This window comes from Ctenopharyngodon idella, chromosome 17, assembly GCF_019924925.1.
Source record: "Ctenopharyngodon idella isolate HZGC_01 chromosome 17, HZGC01, whole genome shotgun sequence".
NCBI lineage: Eukaryota > Metazoa > Chordata > Actinopteri > Cypriniformes > Xenocyprididae > Ctenopharyngodon > Ctenopharyngodon idella.
The window spans coordinates 27,607,080-27,622,458 of NC_067236.1; the positions used below are offsets into that span (position 1 = coordinate 27,607,080).

General features: G+C 35.9%; 1 protein-coding gene across 2 annotated transcripts; it reads left to right on the forward strand.

The window, feature by feature from the left end:
• The first annotated feature begins 1,302 nt into the window (after window positions 1-1,302).
• ankrd6a (ankyrin repeat domain 6a) lies at window positions 1,303-12,620 on the forward strand. Of its 2 annotated transcripts, none has more exons than XM_051869279.1 (14): window positions 1,303-1,695; window positions 1,930-2,028; window positions 2,259-2,357; window positions 2,605-2,707; window positions 2,825-2,919; window positions 3,285-3,383; window positions 3,590-3,667; window positions 6,196-6,300; window positions 6,510-6,635; window positions 7,642-7,803; window positions 7,885-8,037; window positions 8,879-8,992; window positions 9,087-9,399; window positions 10,485-12,620. In XM_051869279.1, the coding sequence occupies exons 1-14, from the start codon at window positions 1,693-1,695 to the stop codon at window positions 11,048-11,050; spliced, it is 2,115 nt and encodes a 704-aa protein (XP_051725239.1). In that variant the 5' UTR covers window positions 1,303-1,692; the 3' UTR covers window positions 11,051-12,620. The 2 variants fall into 2 exon arrangements, with proteins under 2 accessions (XP_051725239.1, XP_051725240.1); XM_051869280.1 differs by having other exon boundaries at window positions 1,304-1,695; window positions 9,090-9,399; window positions 10,485-12,619.
• The last annotated feature ends 2,759 nt before the right edge of the window (window positions 12,621-15,379 follow it).

A 15,379-nucleotide genomic window follows, 5' to 3' on the forward strand; every position in this document is an offset into this window, starting at 1 on the left:
TGATATTTATTATTAATATTTTAATAAATATTTTAGTATTTATTAATATTTTGAATTTGCTTTTACTTTTATATTTTAGTAATTATAGTACTTAGTTTTTCATATAAATGTTTTCTGCTTTATTTCAATTAATATTTTTAGTTAACAATAACAACAAAATATCATCAAGCCATCAGATATTTATAAAAATATGAATAGATTTATGTTAATTTTAGTGCTGTCAAACGATTAATCGTGATTAATCACATCCAAAATAAAAGTTTGTTTACATAATGTGTGTAGTGTTTATATTTATTATGTATATATAAATACACACAACATACATGTATATATTTAAGAAATATTTACATGTGTGTGTATATATATATATATATATAAAATGGTTAGTTCCTGTTCTTGATTCTGATTGGTGCACTCAAAAAAATGATACGTTGGATTTACTTAATTTTTTTATGTCAACAGTTTCCACGTAATTGGGTAATGTTGCATTTAATTTACATTATATATTTCAGTTAACTTAAATTTATTACATAAGGTTAACTCAATGCCGTTTAGTTGAATCAGGTTAACATTCTTAATTTTGTCCAAAACCATTAAGTTTAATTATCCTAAAATTAAAACAAATAATCCAGTTTAATTGAATAGTTTATTTAGTGGATGCGTTCAAGAACAATTTTCACAACTTTTACAAAATCTTTACTCTGTAAAGACTCTTGTTAGGTGTTAGCCAGAAGATGGTTTTATTCCATCTATGGCATGCCCAAAATAGTTGTTTTTATTATTAAAACAACTTTAATTGTTGTTAGCAGGTCCTCAACCCAAACACACGTTTTTTGAGTGTGTGTTATATTCACGATAAAACACGGCTATGACCACTTCACCCAACGGTTCTGTGTATCACTACACAACACCCTTAGCAACCACTCTTAGCAACGTAAACTGTAAAAAATATAAGTATTTTATATATGAATATAATATGTTTTTGTTAAATATATACAGTACATGCATGTGTGTGTATTTATATATACATAATAAATATACACACTAGACACATATATTATCTAAACACAAACTTTTATTAAAAATTAATTGATTTTCAGTTTGACTGTGGTAACAGTTGAATCATTTACTGATTATTTATTATAAATAAATATTTTCCATAACCATACACATTATTATCCTATGCACTAAATTACAGAAAGGGAAATTTTGTGAAAAAAAAACATAAGTGAATCCTCCGTTTATAAACATTTATTTTCTCATTTCTTGTTCTGTCCCAGTTTAATCAAAAAAGAGGAGCATAATGTCACACAAAATGTACAGAGACAGACCTGAATTTAAAGCAAGAGCTTAAATCATAGAGTTTTATGCTTATCCAGAAATATTCCCTCTTGCCCATGTGCAAGACTTAAAGGAAAGACTACAATGAATCTCTCTCTGTTCCTGTGCAAGGGATTACCCATGTGACTTTTTTAATGTCAGTAAAGCCAGCTGGTCATACACTCTCAATCCTGCGTGCGGGATTGTGGCACATCTGCATGTGATTTCTTTTATGTGAGCATGCGTGACTTGTTTTCCCCAGAACGTTTGCTGTCCAGCTCACCTGGTCTCGCTTAACGGTCACACGAAGGCAGCGCTCACTCCGCAGGGGGCGGTTGGCGGTTACCAAGGCGGCCTGGAAGATGTAAACTCATGGTCTATCTCTTTTGCTTCTCTTTTTGTGTCTGTGTCATTCCATTAATAATGTTTAAGCCCATATTCCTAAGATTTGTTTTTTTGCTAAGTCCACAATTTGCAATCTTCTAGGAAAGTTTAAATGTGGCTGAAATATGACCTCTGGTGGCCTTTAAGCTTAGATGGAAAATAGGCCTACAGAACAGTGCAAAATGTTAACCACAATCAAACTGGATGTGTTTTTCTTTTTTCTAGGGTCATCAAACAGCCCTGCACCGGGCAGCTGTTGTGGGAAACCGTGACACCATCTCTGCCCTCATCCATGGGGGCTGTGCACTTGACCTACAAGACAAGGTCTGCTCATTTGCAATCTGAAAATTGTTACATTATGAATATTGAAATATCAGAACTATGGCATGTTGTTGTAAATTATATAGAAATTTTGCTAGCTGTAAATAAACCTGTTCGACCTACGTAAAAATCCAGACTATAGTACGCTATTGTGCTGGAGTCAATTTTGCCTACTGAAAAATGATTTATTTGTGGTAAAATCAATGCTATAGAATCTGATTTTCTTTCATCAGGAAGGAAACACTGCTTTGCATGAGGTATCATGGCATGGCTTCAGCGAATGTGTAAAGCTACTGGTCAAAGCTGGTGCCGATGTCCAAGTGAAGAACAAAGTAAGTTGAATTAATGTGCATTATTTTCAAGGATTTTTTAAAATGGATATACAGTATCCACTAAAAGTTTATCATTTTACTGTAGATCAACTGAAAGCAATCAGATATGGTCTAAACCTAGTAAAAACTCAACATTTTGAAAACCGGAGATGTTCTGTTAAATCTCTTTTGGTGTATTCTGATTAATGGTCATTATGCAGTCCATGAATGCAACGATTTATTTTGCATTATTATTTTATTTTTAAAGGCAGGAAACACTCCTCTACATTTAGCCTGTCAGAATGGACATTCCCAGACTGCTCGAGTGCTGCTGCTTGGTGGAGCTATGCCTGACAGCAAAAACAATGCATGTGCACTCTTTTAAAATCATTACAATTTATTTTTAACAATTATATATATTGCAATGTGAAAGTAAAAAGTTTTAAAACCTGAAAAACAAGAGGAATCATTTCTTTCCTTCCAGGCAGGTGACACATGTTTGCACATTTCTGCACGCTACAATCACTTGTCCATGATTAAGATCCTCTTGGGTTCTTTCTGCTCTGTGGCTGAGAAAAACCAGGTCAGATCCTCATTCTGATTGTTTTTTATCCAGCACCAATGTGGTTTATTTGTTATGCTACTGCTGTGTCCTAGTTTCAAAATTATTTGTCTATTAAGTTAATAGGCAATTATTTTTTAAGATGTCAAAAGATAACAAAACTACATAAGTGTTTATGAATGATGAATTATATTATACTTCAACAAACCATAAGAAACTGGCACACAACGAAAAATTCAGAGACAAATGAACACAATTAAATAGTCTTTGTCTGCTTTAAACTCCAAGATTGTGGTTTAGATTACAGCAGCATTCCCCTTTTAATTCCATATACAATTACAGATGTTTTTGGTCATAATCTTGAGGAAAATCTACATATTTTTCAGACAGGAGACACTGCGCTCCATGTCGCTGCTGCTCTAAATCACAAGAAAGCTGTCAGTCTGTTACTGGAAGCAGGAGCTGATGCAAACATCAGAAACAATGTAAGTCATGTAATCTCATGATAGGCCTGAATATTGTATGGTCATTATTAAAATTAGTTATAATGTAGGTGTCTGGGGCTGCATAATGCTACAGCTAAACTATCACTATTGCACCCTTGACCATGGCATTTAGCCTGATAGTAAACTGCTTTGGATGACAGCATCTGCTAAATGAAAACTTACTTACATGCCAAAACTATCAACAGACAGGCCACACTGCTCTTGATAAAGCCCAAGACAATAACAACCGAGATTTGGCTATTCTTCTAGCAAAATCTAATCAGGTAAGTAATGTTATGACATTTAAAGATTTTACATTTAGAACCAGTTCATTGTCCCATCAGACATACTCTTTTTTTAGTAAAGCATTACATGAACACTTGATTCGCTCCTGAATAAATCAGCTCTATTGAACGAACCTGTTTAATGAATGATTCAATGACTCATAAAGGCAGTCTCTTGATTCATTTTTGAACAAATCGGTTGACAAATAAATAATTTGACTCACTCATAAATACAGTCATGTGCCACCGCCTAAGGTGCGTTCACGCTATGTTGTAATTCCCATAATAATGAGATTTCAACTTCATGTCCTCAGAGCAAGTAAAGCATAGTTATGCAAGCTTGTTTCTGCCACCGAAAAATTAATTGCAACTTTTTATCTCACAATTCTGAGTTTGCGAGACTTTTTGTAGAATTGCGAGATTTAAACTCAGCAATTGCAAGTTATAAAGTCAGAATTGTGTGATATAAAGTCAGAATCACGAGATATAAATTCACAATTCTTACATTTTTTCTTGCAAATGCGAGTTTTTATCATGACTTTATAACTCGCAATTCTGACTTTTTTCTCACAATTGCGAGTTATAAGGTCAGAATTGTGAGATATAAACTCACAATTGCGTCTTATGAAGAGATATAAACGCAATTCTGACTTTCTAACTTTCAATGCTGACTTTATACTGTCACAGAATGGTTGTATAAAGATGCACATGACGAAGGAGATCCTTTGGAAGACTTTTAATCAAATGAAAATACAACCAGGAGAATAAATTACAACCAAAAACATAGTGACCGAGCCTTGGCCCGGACCCCAGGCTCGGTCACTATGGCCATGGGCATATCCCCCCAAAAAAAAATTCTTGGGGAGATCTAGGCCTCTGTAGGCCAGTAGGGATTCTGGAGAACTTTCTGGAGTGGACTCTGGAGAACTTTCTGGAGCGGACTCTGGGAAACATACGGGACCGGACTCTGGAGAACATATGGGGCGGGCTCTGGAGAACAACCGGACTCTGTAACGTGCTCAAGAGCTGGAGCCATCAATGGGCTCTAGTCAGGGGCTGGAGCAGACACTGGAGCGGACTCAGGGGCTGGAGAAGACACTGGAGCGGACTCAGAGGCTGGAGCAGACACTGGAGTGAACTCAGGGGCTGGAGCCATATCTGGGTTCCAAGACATCTCCTCATACTCCACCAATACTCCTAGGGGTACATTGCTGGCTGCCATGACAGGACGAGACTCAGGAATGGCGGCCATGACGGAACAAGGCTCTGGAATGGCAGCCATGTCGGGACAAGGCTCTGGAATAGCGGCCATTTTGGGACAAGGCTCAGGAATAGCGGCCATGACGGGATGAGGCTCTGGAATAGCGGCCATCTTGAGACGAGGCTCTGGAAGGGTGACCTGCAGGCTAGCGTAAGGTGCAGCCTGCGGGCTAGTTTGAAATGCAGCCTGCATTTTCCCTGGGCTGAGGACTGGGATGGTCTTAGGAGCTGTAGACGGAGGAAGAGAGGCAGACTTCAGCGCTTACCTGACAGATGTAAACGCCGGGTCTGCAACTTTGATTTTTAACTGCCGCAAAATACAGCGTATCACAGATCACATCAGGTCATCTGTAATATATCTGCTTGTTTTACACTTTGACCACCAGGTAGTATTGTGAGCAAATGAAACCTTGAGAAATTAACCCTTTTGTGAACTGTTTGGCTGAAAAGCTTGAGGCTTCATCTCGCTACTACTAGAAGGAGATCCTTTGGAAGACTTTTAATCAAATGAAAACACAACCAGGAGAATAAATTACAACCAAAACCACCATCAAACAACATCAACGCAAGACAAAGAACAGACTGAAACTAAGGGCTTATATACAAAGGAAACAGAGGAGTTAATTAGGCTAATTATTAAGACACACCTGAACTGAGGACACTAATCAAATCAGTAACCTAGGATACAAACAGGCTGGTACTGGTAGCCTATAAGAATGTAACCCATAGGGGCCATTCCCACCAAATGCGTTTTTACGTTGAAAAACACAAGACGTTTTAATTATACTGGGCAAGGTTTGAAGAGGTCTTTTATAAAAGTTAAACTTCTTTTATCTCGAGCACTGAGTTTCAAAAATGCTGTGTCGTGCGTGAGATGCTGCAAAAGTTGTGAGGCGCGAACGAAAGTGTCAAACATGCCTGTTTAGTACATGTTTACATAGAAAACAACGAAAGATTAGCGCAGTGGAATGCAAAAACATTCTGTGTGAATGACCCCTAACCAGTTTCAAAGACCGAAACAAAGTGTTATATAAACTATAATATAATGAAATATATACAATAAAGATTTAGCTTGCAAATAATTTTTATGTAGTCAGAATACACGCTTACTTTTGAATGGCCATTGATGGAAAAAGATGCTTTGTGCCTTCAAATAGTGTAGTTATTGCATCTACCAGCAGGAGCTAACAGAACTATATTTAACCATCCAAACTTCAACCCTATTCTATCAATAGCTTCTCTAACTCAAGTTGTATGTCCCTATTCAGGTCCAGAGGTTTGCTCGTGGAAAGACGGTGAGAAAAAGAAGAGATGTGTTGCAGGCCCAGAAGAGAACTCAGTCCCTCCCCAGAGCTCAACCCTCCCGAGAGAAGGTGGAACATTCAGATAAGATTCACCCATCTAGAATGACATCTGTGCTGCTGCAGATTCATCATTTGTTATATGATTGGGGTCTAGAGGCCAGTGAGAAGAAAATGTCACATGATTACTAAGCTTCCATAACCCTAAAAGAGATCAGAGGTCATGTGATTGTTTTTGCCTAAAAATCCCTCTCACGCTGAGCACTGCCATCATTGTGCAGGACTGTACTGAAGTGGCTGAAGACACAAACAACAGCGATCAAGTATTTCACAGGATACAACCTGAACGGAACACAGCAACTCTGAGCCCCTGCACAAGGAGAAAGATCAGGAGTCCGAGAAGGAAGGTAGTGATATTAAATTCATATCATGATCAATTAATACCTATTATAATATTGAATACTATAATATATCATACTATATACCATGTAAGAGATGATGTAAAGTAATAATATACGGTGATGTTAGAGAGGTTTATTTTGCAATAATGCTGACATGCTGATTGTATAATATTGTCAATTAGATGGCTTAATAACTTAAACAAATGAAGTTATCCTTTATTTTAATATTAATAAAATGAATTTTAATAATATTAATATTAAAACGGTTTACAGATCATTACAAAAATTCCAGAGAGCTATATATTAAACTATATCCACTGTAAATAGTAAAAGAAACCTATTTCTTTATGATCTGAATTACTTTTATTTGGCATAACCTAATATAATCAGGTTAATTCAATATATATATATATATATATATATATATATATATATATATATATAATTAAAGGGTTAGTTCACCCAAAAATGAAATTTCTTTTATTAATTACTCACCCTCATGTCGTCCCAAACCCGCAAGACCTTCATTCATCTTCGGAACACAAATTGAGATATTTTTGATGAAATCCGAGGGTTTCTGAACCACACATAGGCAGCAATGTCATTGCACCTTTTGAGGTCCAGAAAGGTATTAAAGACATTGTTAAAGACATTGTTGTTTTTTGTGTGCAAAAACAAAACTAAAATAAATAAAATAACGACTTATTTAGCAATTTGAACTGTTGTCATACGTAGTGCAGGCTTCCGTGTTTACGTCCAAATACGTTGTTGTGATTCAGAAACCCTTGGATTTCATGAAAAATATCTTAATTTGTGTTCTTATGGGTTTGGGATGGCATGAAAGTGAGAAATTTAATTTTTGGGTGAACAAACCCTTTAAATCCAGTTTTTTAATTACCTGACAAAATATTTTCTATAGCGTACAGTTACGCTATTAAGATCATTCCTGCTCTATTACATGAACACTTAAAAAAGTACAACTGTTCTAAATATGTTTTTCCTGTTAAAAAAGTTGGAACATGTGTCCCGGAGAGAGTATCAGCTCCATGAGAGAGGATCTTCATCCCAGAGAGTGAAACACAGCAGCCCCAGCTCTCAGGAGGAAGATCAAACTCCGGGAAAAGTGTATCAGCTTTATACACTATACAGAGACAAAGATGGACAGATAAAGCAGGTAAACTCTACATTAGAGCTATAGTGCAATGCGTTTGTTTGTTTGTTTTAAACCTCTTAAACAGTGACTGTCTGCTAACAGGCTCCTGCAAATGACTGTCATTGTAAGCCCCTCATTAAAACGCTGGAGAATAAGCTGAAAGCCACAAAGATGGAGATGAGGTCAGAAATTCACACTGTCCAAGAGGAGATGAACTGCAGGCTCGGCAGAATAGAACAAAAACACAAGCATCAGGTTTGTCTTTTTCTGTGGTTTTGTAACTTTTTTTTTTGTTGTTTAATTTTTCCTTTGTAACTCACCTGCCATCTTTTGAGAAGAAGCATATAATATACATACTGTTCAAAAGTATGTTTTTTTTTTAATGTTTTACTCACCAAAGCTACATTTATTTAGTAAAAAAAATACAGTAAAAACTGTAATATTATGAAATAATGTTACAATTTTAAAACAATTGTTTTTTATTCTAATATACTTTAAAATATAAGTTATTCCTGTGTTGGCAAAGCTGAATTTTCAGCATCATTACTTCAGTCTTCAGTGTCACATGATCCTTCAGAAATCTTTATAATATGCTGATTTGATGCTTAAGAATCTTATCATTGTCAGTTTTGAAAACAATTTTGATGCTTAATATTTTTGTGGAAACCTTGATCCTTTTTTTCAGGATTCTTTGATGAATAGAAAGTTCAAAAGAACAGCTTTTATTTGAAATAGAAATATTCTGTATCATTATAAATGTCTTTACTCTCACTTTTGATCAATTTAATGCATCTTTGCTAAATACAAGTATGTATTTTTTTTTTTAAAAAAGTCTTACTGACACCAAACTTGTGAACAGTAGTATAAAAAAGCAACTTATTGTGATTTGGAATGGTTTGAAATTGAATAAAAAATTTAATAGAAAAATTTTGATAAGTAGTACCATTTAATAACTTAGATTAAGAAAGACTTGATCATGGTTGATTTTAGTGCATGGCTCATTATTGTAGATTTCTTTGTAATCCCTATGGATAAAGTAAATTGGAAAAAGCAATGAAAACATGGGTATTAGAGACTTAGATCTCCTTCTGTTCAGATTAAAGTGCTTGAGAAACTCACACAGGAGCGTGTGTCGGCTGAGAGGATGGAGTGTCATTATCGAATCAATCAGAGGGCCACACTGGAACGCATGGAGGGCGAAAGAAAACAGGTACATCAGCTCTAGTGAAGAGATGCAAGACTATTATCGCATCAGTCTAGACATGATTAATCAAGCTGATTTTGCTCTGTTTTTATTTTTCAAGCAGTTAGCTGCTACCAATGCTGTAAAAAGCTGGTGCATGTCTAAGATTCAGGATTTTGAGGTGCAAAAGCCTGTCGAGACACAATACTACAAACTCCTGCGCTCTCCATCGGTGGATCACTCTCTGGTGGACTCAGATCCCGAGGGTCTCCCGCTGCTGTCGCTCGTCTCTGAGGAGAGCTCCAGCTCACTGGCCACCTACGTCAATGTGTTACCCAGTCCAGGAGCAGCTCCTAACACCGATGTGAAAAGTCTTGAGTTTGGGGATGCATTTGGGAGGAGATACTTTGAGATGAAGCTGAATGGTTCTTCAGGTGTAAAAAAAAAAAAAAAAATTGATCAGTATCATTATTTCCAGTAAAATATCTAAACATCCTTAAAGGGTTAGTTCACCCGAAAATGAAAATAATGTCATTTATTACTCACCCTCATGTCGTTCCACACCCGTAAGACCTTCGTTCATCTTCGGAACACAAATTAAGATATTTTTGATGAAATCTGATGGCTCAGGGAGGCCTGCGTAGACAGCAATGCCATTCAAACTCTCAAGGTCCATAAAGGAACTATAAACATATTTGAAACAGTTCATGTGAGTTCAGTGGTTCTAAAAATTATAAAGCGACAAGAATACTTTTTGTGCGCCAAAAAAACAAAGTAATGACTTTTCAACAATGTCTATATGGGCCGATTTCAAAACACTGCTTCATGAAGCTTCTGAGCTTTATGAATCTTTTGTTTCGAATTAGTGATTCGGATCTCCTATCAAACGGCTAAACTGCTCAAATCACGTGACTTTGGCGCTCCGATTCACTGATTCGTAGAACGACATGAGGGTGAGTAATAAATGACATTATTTTCAATTTTGGGTGAACTAACCCTTTAAAGCAATTTGTACATTTAACTAAGAAGCATATTGCATTTATTAAATATAATATAACATAAAAGAAAATTGATCTACAATGCATTTTTTAATTATATGTTTATCTATCTATCTATAAAATTTACAACCCCCCAGTTTAGTTACTGCCATAATATTAAATATTATGAAGAAAAATATAATGAAGAAACATTTTTCTATGAAATAAATAATGAATCATTCATAAAGACCAGAAACATACAGTATCAAAAAAAGTAAATAGGGTTCATTTTTGATGTCATGTTGACTTTAAGCATTAGGCTTTAAATTTATTATTTTAAGTGATTTTTTTCAGTGTGTTTTGTAATATGATGTACTCTAAAATAAGACCATATTTAAATTAGCAAAATGTATTTAATGAGAGTATGACTCTAAACAGTAAAACAAACAAACAAACAGATAGACAGATAGATAGATTGATTGATTGATTGATTGATTGATTGATTGATTTATTGACTAAAATATCTTTCCATATTCACACAGATGATTATCTTAACCTGACAGCTCCTTCCATGGTTAAACACAAGCCTCTTTCACGGAAGCTGGCGACTGCTGACCCCAAGTGGCATCGAGCTGAACTGCAGGAGGTTGATGTCTCAAAGTCGAGGTCAGACAAGGGGGATGAACTCTGTGACAGCAGTGCCAGCAGTAGCCTGTCCACATCCAGCAAGCAATTCAATGACAGCGATACAGAACCAGCGCTCGGCCCAGCCTGGAAACACAGCAGGCACCTGAAGGATAGGATTAAAGCACACCACACTCAAACCCAGCAGCGCGGCACCATGAAGACCCTGGAGTTGTTTTCCCAGCGGCCCGTGGAGGTCACCTTCACTCAAGAGCGGGCAAACTTGCACGCCATGGAGGTGACGCAGCATTTCTTTGAGACGGTCTCCACGCAGCTGGAACACTGGTATGAAAGGAAGATCCAGGAAGCGCAGAAGGTGTCGGAACAGAAAGCTCTGCAGGATAGAGCCAGTCTACTGGAGAAGATCAACACGCTAGAGGAAGAGTTACAGAGGCTTCGCACTAACACTAAAACCGACTGTTGACACATACGGTACAATGACCACATACCTGGATTCCACTTAATATGAAAGTCGTGGCAATATAAACTAGTTAGGGGCTTTGTAAATTGTGGTAGAGTAAACTTTAAAGTAGAGTTTTATTGTACTATAGTAAAACACAGGGGTGCAGAACTTATTTAAAATGTATAGGACTGTCTCCAAATCAAAGTTTCATTTTGACAGGCATCATTATATGTAGCTTGTGGTACTTTTTTGAGACCACAATGCCTTGTTACCTGATTAAGTATATCTTTGCTGAGTGTTTAGTAAAGGAGAAAAAAATGTATGGACTACGTATTTACAGCTTATCAAAGTGAATTCACCTCAGGTCACCCATGGAATAGTGTATTCTGTCATCAGAATAATAAAATTCTGTCATCATTTACTCACCATCTTTGTGACCATCTTTCATAACAGGGTTGATAAAGATTCAGAATTGAAAAATTGGCTTCCTTTCATTGAGCTGGAATGTGAGTTGGATTGGCCACAGCCCACAAGAAGTTCATTTGGGATTTGAATTGGAATGACAGGGAGAAGAAATCAAAACAGGTAATGCATTCTGGGAAATGAAGTGTTGTACCTTTTTGGAGAAATATGTAAAGTAATTTAGTTTTCTATACAATGAAAGTTAATAAGGACTGGTCTATCAAAAAAAAAAAAAAAAAAAAATAGATATAAACATACAAATATAAACAATACAAGTTGTATATATTGAGCACTAAATCAGCATAATGATTTCTAAAGGATCATGTGACACTGAAGACTGGAGTAATGGTGCTAAATATTCAGCTTTCCCATCACAGGAATAAATTATTAATATCTAATTATTAATTAAATTCTAAAATATATATATATAAAAAAAAGATTTTTTTTTTTTAAATCACTAAAATACTTTACAATATTACTGTTTGTACTGTATTTTTGATTAAAGCCTGGATGACCATAAGATACTTTTTTCAAAGACATACTTATCGACCCCGAACAGTAGTGCGCGCGCGCGCGTGTGTGTGTGTGTGTGTAATTTATATATTCATTATACTGGATGGCATCAGGGTGAGTAAAAATGACAAAATTTTCATATTTCACGAGTTGTAGCTTGTGTGGATTGCAATATTGTGAATTAGGAAACCTTTTTTTTTTCAGTCAATTATTAATGGCTAGATAAATAGTTAAGATATATATTTTCTATTTACCCTAGATAGAATTACTGTAAGTTACTTGTTGTTGTAAAGTATGACATATTGTTCATTTCTTCAGTCTGTGTACCTGTACATGCAAAATATAAAAATAAATGTTGTAATTAAATTACAGTGGTAGCAGTTTAACTTGAGAATAAAGAGAAATGTATGCAAAGAATGCAGTATTTTTTGTTGTGATTGATGATACATGTGAAAGCTAAAAAGTTTGGCGAGGCAAATGTTGTATAACAGGTCATGATCCGCCATGACCTCTGCAGCACCACATTTCTGTTTTGCAGGGGTCCAACAGGTCGCATAATCATCCTATATATATCACGTATGATTTCATCAGTTAATCTCCTCGTTTCATACTTTTCATTAAGAATTTATATCTTTTCCACTAAATAATTAACTGTGTCTATAATAAATCTGAGGTTGAAAACTATGTAATACTTTAAAACTCAAGTACAAGAAAATACTAAACTAAACAAATAAATAAATAAAAAATACAATCCTTGAAGTCTAATGTTATTTTTAAATGTTTTCAAGGGAATGCTATTCACGTTCTGTTTGTTACCTCATTCACACCCAAAATCTGTTCTCGGTAAATATCCGCAGGCGTGCTGGAATCTCATTATCTCCAAACAGTCAGATCAGGGCTGCACGAGTCTGTATTGATTGAAATGGATCAGAGTGAAGTAATCTATCAGCATGGTGGACGGCCATCCAACCGCCTCCATCCATTTTCGAACTCCCGCCCCAACAACAAAATGTTTTTACACTTCAGCAAAAACAAAAGGCTGTTACATTGTTACCAATTTAAATATTTTTATTTTTGAATATTTAAATTGGCAGTGAAAAAACTCTAACAAAGGAAAATATATATACTATAAAATTAATGACTTGGCTCTCTGAAATACTTGATTCTGATTGGTCAATATGGAATTCTGCTGACAAATATTTTCTCTAAACTGCATATCAGAGCATTGTGCCTGGCAACCAGTCTTTCACATTGTGCAACCTTGATGTCTCTTGTATAACTCTACATTCTTTTCTTTTTTTTAGAAGCCCTAAGGAGCGAAGGGCCCTATTGTTTTCCTTAGGTAAATTTTTTTTCCCGAACTTTCGGGCACTTTTGGGTCCCTTAACATGCTCAAAAACTCTTGAAACTTGGTACGCATGTTGGAATCATCGGCCATCAGGGCCAGACACAAGTTGTCGTGGGGGTCGTGGGGGGCTCTGTAGCACACCCTTATATATTGTTGTATTTGAGGGGCTCTGCGCACCCCTTTTCACCTACAGTAACCAAACTTCATACAGTTATAGAGCTCATCAGCACAAACAACTTTCGCACTCTGATTTTGACGAAACTTTAGCTGTGTGTTAGTTGTAGTAGGCCGATCACATGAATGTGACTATTGTGAGTTAAAGTAATAGTGCCACCAACTGGCAGCAAGAATTATCACTTTCAAAGTGCTTTGAAATCGCCCTCTTATTTTTGCTTCAGTCTTCATCAGAATAATGTCAAGACACCGCAGATGTAGACCTGTGAAAGTATTCTTGATATCTTGAATACTGTTGTCATGGCAATGCGTCAAACTTTAATATTCTTTTCGGGGTTTTTTGAGACTCTTAGCATTCAAATTGCATGAAACTCAACACACCTAAGAGTTGTCAGCCAGAAGACATGGGAAAAGCCTTAGAAATGGGTGTGGAGGAGGGGCTCTATAGCGCCACCTTTTGACAAAAGTGTTAGTTTTACCTACAGTCACCAAACTCGGCACATATATTGTCCTCATCGAGCCGGACAACTTTCTAATTTAGTCATTAGCTCCAACCAACAGGAAGTCAGCTATTTGTGATTGAATGTGGATTTTTTTAACCAAGCTCTGAATTTTTAACTACTGCCCCAAAGGCTATCATACAATTCACACCAAACTTTCTCAAAATGAGTCCAATATACTGAAGATGCTAAATTGTGAACAGGTATTGGGTATCTTAAAAGGTGTTACCATGGCAAGGGATTAAAGTAATGACAAAGAGTCTCATATCTTGTAAATAATAAATTATACACCATTTATTTCTATATAAAATAATACAAGTATTAGAAATAAACACATTTTATTCTATTTTTTTTATTAAAGCAGCATTTGTAAGATAAAAATAGGCAGATTAGTGCTATCTGGTTAAAATAATTCAATAAATTCACATGTCATACATAGTACAACCACTAGATGGCAGCATATGCCTATTTTTAAACGTGCGCGTGCGTGTTTTTGTGATTGATGAGGACACAAATTTGTATAATGACATGGGTATTACACTGGTATTACGACCTAAACATGAAATATGAGGACATTTCATGAGTCTCATATTTAAAATAGCTTTAAAAAACATACTAAACAATGTTTTATTAAAAATGTAAAAATGCAGAATGTTTTCTGTGATGGGTAGGAGTAGTGTAGGGGGATAGATTGTACAGTTTGTACAGTATAAAAACCATTACGCCTATGGAATGTCCTCACTAAGATAGCAAAACAAACCTGTGTGTTTGTGTGTGTGTGTGTGTGTGTGTCAGTTACACTCTTGATGGTTTAGAGTTGAACCCTTTCATTGCTATGTGCTTTTGCCTGCATTAAAGAATAAGAAATCACATTGACTTTCACTATGCATGCTTGAATCACAAAATAAAGCCATAGAACTATCTGTAGGGCACTGACAACATAGTTTTATAATTAAGGTGGTAACGTCCTTATTTGCATATTTGCGGTGTCAGTGTCACTGATTGGACGAACCCTGCACGCAATATGTTTAAAAGTGCACGTCCTCATATTATATATTGCCGATTGTACTATCAAGTTTACCCTGAAAGGACTTTTCGGACTATAAAGGTAAAAATGAAACACCATCTTCTTCACTCCAATTGTTTTCTGTAGCCGTTTGACACTTTTCCCCTCAAACGCTGAAACTACTGTTAAGCCTACACCGCACAGTGTTTTCGTGACTATCCAAAGGATGTGAATACGAGGCACACTATTGGTTGTCCGTCGCTAAACAATGTAGTATATTATGTACCTTTAAGATACTAATATGCACTGCAGGTAAAAGTAAAAACTAGCTTTTGAAAGGGTTACTT

Coding starts and splice junctions, on each gene's coding strand:
- ankrd6a (XM_051869279.1), top strand. Junction 2,029..2,258: donor CACTTGACCTACAAGACAAG/GTCTGCTCATTT, acceptor TTCTTTCATCAG/GAAGGAAACACTGCTTTGCA. Junction 2,358..2,604: donor ATGTCCAAGTGAAGAACAAA/GTAAGTTGAATT, acceptor TTATTTTTAAAG/GCAGGAAACACTCCTCTACA.